Raw genomic sequence first — 8283 nt, 5'->3', positions numbered from 1 at the left:
TCTCTCTCATCATTGATGTTTCTCTCTCTCCCCTCTCCCTTCCTCTCTGAAATCAATAAATAAATATATATATATTTTTAAAAAGCATACTTTAAAAACTGTCTCTGCTGGATAAATGAGTGAAAACTGAAGCCCGAACTTTCTGATTCTCTCTAGGTTTGACTCTTAGGCTGGGAAAAATATGTTACAGTGATGAGGGATAGTATATGGTAACGTGTATGGTACTCCGCTGAGATATAAAATATAAATTTCAAATAACCGCTGCAGGGAAGTCGTAGAAACAGTTCAGAGGACACAACTCCCACTGAGGGAGTCTCCACCACCGAGGATGCATACGATGATCGACCGATCTGCTCCAAAGTCCCAGCCGCAATTTCGTCCTTCTCTTCCGTACAACGACCCAAGATGGCGGGGCCCGTGATTGAAAACCAGGTTCAAGATGGCGGCTTCCTACTTCCCCCGAGGAGTAGCGCGTGGCCACTGATGCCACGCCCACTTTCCGAGGCCACGCCCACTTCCGGTCCCTGGCCCGCAGCATGGCTGCTCTAGGTGCTCTGCTCTTTAGTAAGTGGGCGCGGGGGGCGGGGGGTCTGGGACCCCAGGGCTGGCAGCACGGCCTCTCTCTCCCCTCTGCCCTGCTTTCCCCGCAGGTGTCCGGAGGCTGCACGGCAGCGCGGCGGCTCGGGCGGGTGGCCAGTGGAGACTCCAGTGAGTGTGGGTTTGGGGAAGATGGGGTCCAGAGCTGTGCCGAGTCGTAACCGAACGGTTTTTCTCCTCCCAGGCAGGGCATGGCTGCCAACCCCTCGGGCTACGGGCCCCTGACGGAGCTCCCAGACTGGTCGTACGCGGGTGAGCGCGGATCTCCTCGGACAGTTAACTCTGCCTCGGACAGTGTCACCCGGAGAGAACGCCCCTGCGGGGAGCGGGTGGAGCCGGGGGTGGGGCCGGGGGTGTCAGGGTGGCGGTGTGTCCGAGTGAACAAGGTATTGAACTTTACAGGGGGAAGAAGCCCTGTTGTTTATTTTGTAAAGTAAACTAGGCCAGTGGGAAATAAAGCTAGACAGGCTCTTTTAGGCTTGTGCAGATCAGCAGAAGACAGTTCTGACTGGGGGGCCCCGCCCCGCCAGGGGAGAGAGTGAACAGGCTTTCCTGTTTCTCAAAGGATGGGTCTTAGAAAGTTCTCCGTGCACCTGGAAAGGCTGCCAAAATGAGCATCACAGAGAGAGGAGTAGAAAAGTGAATAGTGAGGATGGTGGCCGCCCTTCAGAAAGGTCTCTTCCCTTTATTATTTAAAAAAAAAAAAAGATACTTTTTTTATGATTTCAGAGATGAAAGGAGAGGGAGAGAGAGATAGAAACATCAGTGATGAGAGAGAATAATTGATTGGCTGCCTCCTGCGCACCCCCCACTGAGGACGGAGCCCAACCCGGGCATGTGCCCTGAAGACCAGGAATCCAACCTCCCCGGAATCCAGCGTGGCCTTCTGGTTCATAGGTCGATGCTCAGCTACTGAACCACACAGGCCGGGCTCTTCCCTTTACTTAAAAAAAAAAAAAAAGAAAAGAAAGAAAGAAAATAAAAAACAACAAAGTAAAATAAAAATAAAAGAAATATTAGCCCTAGGAGTGAGAAGCTTTGAAAAATTGAAGCCACACCTCATGCCCGTATAGGACTCCAGTTTACAGATAGGAAAATTGAGGCCTAGAAATGTGAATTGCCTGTGATCACCCACGAGGTAAGAGCAAAGCCAGAACTAGAACAGGGCAGAGGCCAGTCCCCCTTCAACAGCACAGAGGCCTGAGTATTAATACCCTATTGGATTTTACAGGAGTATGATTTTGCTTAATCGGAGGATGGTGAAGATTTTTTCTACTTGTTATTTACTGTAGGAAGCCTAGGATCTTCTTGAAGTAGTATGGAATATTGGAAAGACTCTGGAATTTATTCTTTTTTGGTTGTTAATCCTCACCTGAGCATATTTTTCCATTGATTTTTTTTTAGAGATGGTGGAAGGGAAGGGGAGAGACAGAGAGAGAGAAACATCTATGTAAGAGAGATACATCAATTGGTTGCCTCCTAGACATACCCAACCAGGGCTGGGGATTGAGCCTGCTATAACCGAACGGTTTTTCTCCTCCCAGGCAGGGCATGGCTGCCAACCCCTCGGGCTACGGGCCCCTGACGGAGCTCCCAGACTGGTCGTACGCGGGTGAGCGCGCATCTCCTTGGAGAGTTAACTCTGCCTCGGACCGTGTCACCCGGAGAGAACGCCCCTGCGGGGAGCGGGTGGAGCCGGGGGTGGGGCCGGGGGTGTCAGGGTGGCGGTGTGTCCGAGTGAACAAGGTATTGAACTTTACAGGGGGAAGAAGCCCTGTTGTTTATTTTGTAAAGTAAACTAGGCCAGTGGGAAATAAAGCTAGACAGGCTCTTTTAGGCTTGTGCAGATCAGCAGAAGACAGTTCTGACTGGGGGCGCCCCGCCAGGGGAGAGAGTGAAAAGACTTTCCTGTTTCTCAAAGGTGGTGTGGGTCTTAGAAAGTTCTCCGTGCTGAGTGCATTATTGAGAATTTGGTACCAAATGCAGGGAGAGCTCCTGGAAAGGCTGCCAAAATGAGCATCACAGAGAGAAGAGTAGAAAAGTGAATAGTGAGGATGGTGGCCGCCCTTCAGAAAGGTCTCTTCCCTTTATTATTTAAAAAAAAAAAAAGATACTTTTTTTATGATTTCAGAGATGAAAGGAGAGGGAGAGAGAGATAGAAACATCAGTGATGAGAGAGAATAATTGATTGGCTGCCTCCTGCGCACCCCCCACTGAGGACGGAGCCCAACCCGGGCATGTGCCCTGAAGACCAGGAATCCAACCTCCCCGGAATCCAGCGTGGCCTTCTGGTTCATAGGTCGATGCTCAGCTACTGAACCACACAGGCCGGGCTCTTCCCTTTACTTAAAAAAAAAAAAAAAGAAAAGAAAGAAAGAAAATAAAAAACAACAAAGTAAAATAAAAATAAAAGAAATATTAGCCCTAGGAGTGAGAAGCTTTGAAAAATTGAAGCCACACCTCATGCCCGTATAGGACTCCAGTTTACAGATAGGAAAATTGAGGCCTAGAAATGTGAATTGCCTGTGATCACCCACGAGGTAAGAGCAAAGCCAGAACTAGAACAGGGCAGAGGCCAGTCCCCCTTCAACAGCACAGAGGCCTGAGTATTAATACCCTATTGGATTTTACAGGAGTATGATTTTGCTTAATCGGAGGATGGTGAAGATTTTTTCTACTTGTTATTTACTGTAGGAAGCCTAGGATCTTCTTGAAGTAGTATGGAATATTGGAAAGACTCTGGAATTTATTCTTTTTTGGTTGTTAATCCTCACCTGAGCATATTTTTCCATTGATTTTTTTTTAGAGATGGTGGAAGGGAAGGGGAGAGACAGAGAGAGAGAAACATCTATGTAAGAGAGATACATCAATTGGTTGCCTCCTAGACATACCCAACCAGGGCTGGGGATTGAGCCTGCTACCAAGGTACGTTCCCTTCACCGGAACCGGAATCGGAATCAAACCCAGGAACTTTCAGTCTTCAGGGGCCGATGCTGTATCCACTGAGCCAAACTGGCTAGGGCTGGAATTGATTCTTAATCCAGGCTTCTCTACTTGCTAAGGTTGTGGGTCTTGGTCAGGTTACTTAATTGTTTCTCTCAGTTTCCACATCTGTAAAAAATACCTATCTCATATGGTTCTTGGAAGGATAAAATGAAACGACCAATGTAAACACCTGGCATACACAACATTGGTTCCCTTTACTGATAAATAATATCTTTCCTCTCTTGCCTTCAAACATTTGGGCGGAGAGTTCACTCTGTTTATTTCTTTGTTGAAAATGCCCTTTCTTATCAACTCCATTATAAACCATTTGAGATAGTTTGTAGCAAGTCTGCAGATATTTATGAAATTTTTATTATGTGCCTACACTATAGTGAAAGCTTAGTTCCTGATCCCAAGGAACTTAAAGTCTAGCTGGGAAAACAAAGCATGGACATTTTAAAAATTAAATGATAACACTTTAGTGCTCTGCTCCTTTCCAAAACGATTTGAGATGGCTAAATAAGGTTAAAAACAATAGTACAATAACTGTCCCAAGGCAAATAGATGAGTATTAAATGAGTGATATATACTTCTTTTTTTTTCTTTTTTATTGTGATGAGAAACATATACAATTTTCCTTTATAGAGTGGTCCCCCTGACATTTCAAGTCCCCCCCCCCCCCGCCCCTGCCCCCACCCCCCCTCCCCCGTGTCTGTGCCCATTGGTAATGCTTATATACATGCATACAAGTCCTTTGATCTCCTAACCCCACCTTCCCTCTGAGGTTTAACAGTCAGTTCAATGCTTCTCTGTCTCTGGATCTTTTGGTTCTTTAGTTTATGTTGTTCACTATATTCCACAAATGAGTGAGATCATGTGATATTTAACTTTCTCCTACTGGCTTATTTCGCCTAGCATAATGCTCTCCAGTTCCAACCATGCTCTTGCAAATGGTAAGAGTTCCTTCTTTTTTACAGCAGCGTAGTATTCCATTGTGTAGATGTACCACAGTTTTTTAATCCATGTCTTTGCTGATGGGCACTTAGGCTGTTTCCAAATCTTAGCTATTGTAAATTGTAATATGCACGTCTTTCAGAAGAGAGTTTTAAGAGGTTAGAGAAGGGTTTCTGGGACAGATTGGGCTTGAGGTGGGCCTAAGGATGAGAATTTGCCTGGAAGGAAAGGCAAGAGGTGTTTGTTATGGAGTTAGGTGGAATTTAGCAAAGATTCGAGGTGAGTAGAACAGTGATCAGTTTGCTTGAATGGGGGCTTTATGAAGATAAAACAGGTGGTTCAGCATTGCAAAGAACCTTGAACTCCAGGCTGATGAGGGGTGAGTGAAATACAATAGGAACATGCCCAGGAGCTTATTCTTGGTGGTTCTGGCATACTTCACCCTTGAAGATGAGGAACTTGTTTTAGGGAAATTTTTCAGTGGGTGTGAAATGGAAGCGAGGAGCTAGAAACTGTTTTTTCCCTCATTTCTGTCTGCTTTCGCAAGGTGCTACAGGCCATCTCTAACATTTGATTTTTCTCTCACTTCTATCTCCAGATGGCCGTCCTGCTCCTCCGATGAAAGGCCAGCTTCGAAGACAAGCCCAAAGAGAAAAATTTGCAGTGAGTTGCTAGAGCCCCATCCAGGGCATCCTGCATGTAATCTGAGGGACAAAGTTTAAACTGTAATTTGTCTTGAGCTGTGTTGACACCTAAGCTAACATGTACCCCTCACACTGTTTTAACAGTCAAGATTTTAACAGTACTGTGAGAAGGAAGGAATAGAGGGGGTACTCCTAGGGCAGGAACCGGTAGTAGACATTCTGCCACACATTTTACTGTCTTCCCCACTTCCCATCCCAGGACCTGGCCCCACCCCTTCCCTAGTCAGCAGTGTCATTTTCCAGCTGAAACCTCTGACTTTGATCTGTGAATGAAAGGATATATGGTGCAGAGCTCAAGCCCCAGATGTTATTTACACTGTTTTCCTGTCTGTTTCAGAGACGAGTTGTACTGCTGTCACAGGAAATGGATGCTGGATTACAGGCATGGCAGCTCAGGCAGCAGGAGAAGTTGCAGGAAGAAGAACAGAAGAAGAAAAATGCTCTTAAACCTAAAGGGGCTGCTCTGAAGAGCCCACTACCACGTCAATAAAAAGCAACTCCTATCTCTTTTTCCCAGCATTTGTTGTTGTTGTTCCCCATCCATCTTCAGAGCAAAAGAGCTTGGACCCCAGGAAGAACAGGCTGTGAGAGCACTGCCTGGAAGGGCTGGCTACAGGCCCTCACCCCGGCTCCCTTCCAGTTCAGGCGTATCTTGCTCTGGGATATTTACCCCTCCTTTGCAGGTCTTAGGACTGGCCCAACTTTGAGCAGTTACTGCTCTGCAAACATGAAAAGGGGGCCGCGGTTTACTTGGTCTTAGCCACCATTCAAGCCTTGAAAAACCTATACACAGCTCAGTCTGCATCCAGTTACACGTTTAATAAATGTTTCGATGAAAAAGACTTTCCAGCTGAGGTCCATTTCTTGGCAAGCAACTGGTGTCAGTTTTTCTAAACCAGATACATGGCCCAAGAGGATACCAACACTGGCAAGGCTGACATGGGAAGAACCAGACTTGGGTGTTGCATGTTCTAAAGATTTGGATCTTGAGGTTTCCCTGGTTCTGATTGAATCCTAGAAATTGGAGAGAGGACTGTCCTCCTGGCCCCAATTTACATAGGGGGCCCTGGAGATACTCCACCCCCAAAACAGCCTTGTGGGTTAGGGATATCCCATATACCTCCCAAAACAGTGTGAGGGGTACATGTTAGCTGCCCCCCAAGGCCCAGGAAACCTTTTAGAGAGAGTAGCATCAATGGGCTGCCTCCTGTACGCCCCCTATTGGGGATCAAGCCTGAAACCCAAGCATGTGCTCTGACAGGAATCAAACGTGGGACCACTTCTTGGTGCAAGGGACAACTCAACCAACTGAGCCACGCTGGCTGGGCAAAACTTTCATTTTATTGCTCGTGGATTCTGTGTGGAAAAACCTTTGCTCTCATTACAATACAGAACACTGGACTTTTTTTCCCATTTTCATGTCACAAACTTGTGTTAGTTCCTGGATCTCTAGGATTTCTGGAGTTTCTTACCTGACCTAATTTCTGTCCAGCCTCCCAGTTATTCCTTCCCTTGCTTTCTTTCCCTCCCTTCTTCCCCCCAATACCTCCTTCCCTTCCCCTCTCTCTGACCAATGTAATTCTTGGGTCTTAGATTTCGCTGATGGTTGAGTTTTCTGTCTCCCACACTTTTCCTGCTTGTTGTTCTGCCTTTCCAGATCTAGTTCTCAACCTCTTATCTGTCTCCCTTTCTCAGCTTTAGCCTGCCCTCCCCCTTCCCTGCATACCTCCACCTTTTGTTCTCAGAGACTAGTCTGTCCTTGAAGGAGATTTTACCCTTGAAGGAACTGCCTCCTTTTCCAGGATAAGGAATTAAATCCTGAAGTTCCAACTTCCAATCTCCCTTCTAACAATTGCACCAAACTTGATTTGCCTTTACCCATTGTCCATGGCCTTGCACCCCTCTCCTCCCCAACCAGTTCTAATTTAAGGATCAGTCAGATTGCAAGTGGCATTGTAAAGGGAGCACATTTGTTTTTCTACAAGGATGGGACCCTCCCCCCCATCCAGTGTGGTTGTGAGGTTTGTTGATGGGTAGTTGGGTTTTGATATTGTTGTGTGTGTGTTTTTGTTTGTTTGGTCGGTTGGGTTTTTTTCTATTGATTTCAGAGAGGGCGAGAGAGAGAAACATCAATGATGAGAATCAGTGATCAGCTGCCTCCTGCACGCCCTGCTCTGAGGATCGAGCTGGCAACCCGGGCACGTGCCCTTGGCCAGAATCGAACCCGGGACCCTTCAGTCCACAGGCCAATGCTCTATCCACTGAGCCAAACTGGCTAGGGCTGATATTGTTTTTGTTTGTTTGTTTGCAACAGGGACAGAGGTGGTTGTCAAGAATAGGAGACAAAGATTCAATTTGGTTTAGTCACAGGTCCCAACAGACAATCCCCTAACCCAGGTCTCAGGACATGGAAGACCCCCCACCACATCCCAGACTCTGAACTTGTTTGCCCCAGCCACTGAGCCTCCCAGTACTTCCCATCTGAGGTGAGGCAAACGCTGAATACCAGAGGAATCGAGCCATCCAAAATATGCCTGGGGGGGAAAGTCTCCCACATCCCGTCCCCTTGGACCCCCCCCCCGCCCCCCCCACACACACACACACACACACACACACTCACAGTTCCTCGCCCTCGGCTGTGGCCTCAACCCCTGGAGATGGCAGCCTTTACCACAGAAAGTCAACTTAGGTTTGGTTTTTCCTTTTTTTGGTTTTTTTTTACCGGGCTCTTGGCTGTAATTGGATTCAGGCTGAAACAACCACGTCCGCACCGGGAAAGGAGGGCATTGGGGCGTGGGCGGGAGGAGAGGCTGTGGGATAAAGGGAGGGACCAGAGGAGAGAGCAAGAGAGGGCTCGCCATCTAGTTCGCCGACTAAGCAGAAGAAAGACCAGAGAACGGAGGGGAGGCGACGAGCAGACAGGCGCGCTCGGGAACCAGCGCCTCCTCTCCCAGCGGACAGCTCTCCAACAATCCCAGCTCGGTGCCTCCGGGAGACAAAGGCGTCCGAGGGAGGGGCGGCGCGACCCCCAGGCTGGGCCCCG

The 8283-nt window shown here is 47.7% G+C and overlaps 1 protein-coding gene across 3 annotated transcripts; it reads left to right on the top strand.

The window, feature by feature from the left end:
* Positions 1–480: 480 nt before the first annotated feature.
* MRPL52 (mitochondrial ribosomal protein L52) lies at positions 481–5759 on the top strand. 3 transcript variants are annotated; one of them, XM_005882260.2, is made up of 5 exons: positions 481–564; positions 651–708; positions 782–849; positions 5135–5199; positions 5578–5759. In XM_005882260.2, exons 1-5 carry the CDS (start codon positions 537–539, stop codon positions 5728–5730), a joined length of 372 nt encoding a protein of 123 aa, XP_005882322.1. In that variant the 5' UTR covers positions 481–536; the 3' UTR covers positions 5731–5759. The 3 variants fall into 3 exon arrangements, with proteins under 3 accessions (XP_005882322.1, XP_014385441.1, XP_005882324.1); XM_014529955.1 differs by lacking the exons at positions 481–564; positions 782–849; XM_005882262.2 differs by lacking the exons at positions 481–564; positions 651–708; positions 782–849 and adding an exon at positions 2122–2209.
* Positions 5760–8283: the final 2524 nt, after the last annotated feature.

The sequence above is a fragment of the Myotis brandtii genome, unplaced genomic scaffold (genome assembly GCF_000412655.1).
Source record: "Myotis brandtii unplaced genomic scaffold, ASM41265v1 scaffold70, whole genome shotgun sequence".
In the NCBI taxonomy this organism is placed as follows: domain Eukaryota; kingdom Metazoa; phylum Chordata; class Mammalia; order Chiroptera; family Vespertilionidae; genus Myotis; species Myotis brandtii.
The sequence above is the reverse complement of the archived record's forward strand: the minus strand, read 5'-3'. Positions and strand labels throughout refer to the sequence as shown.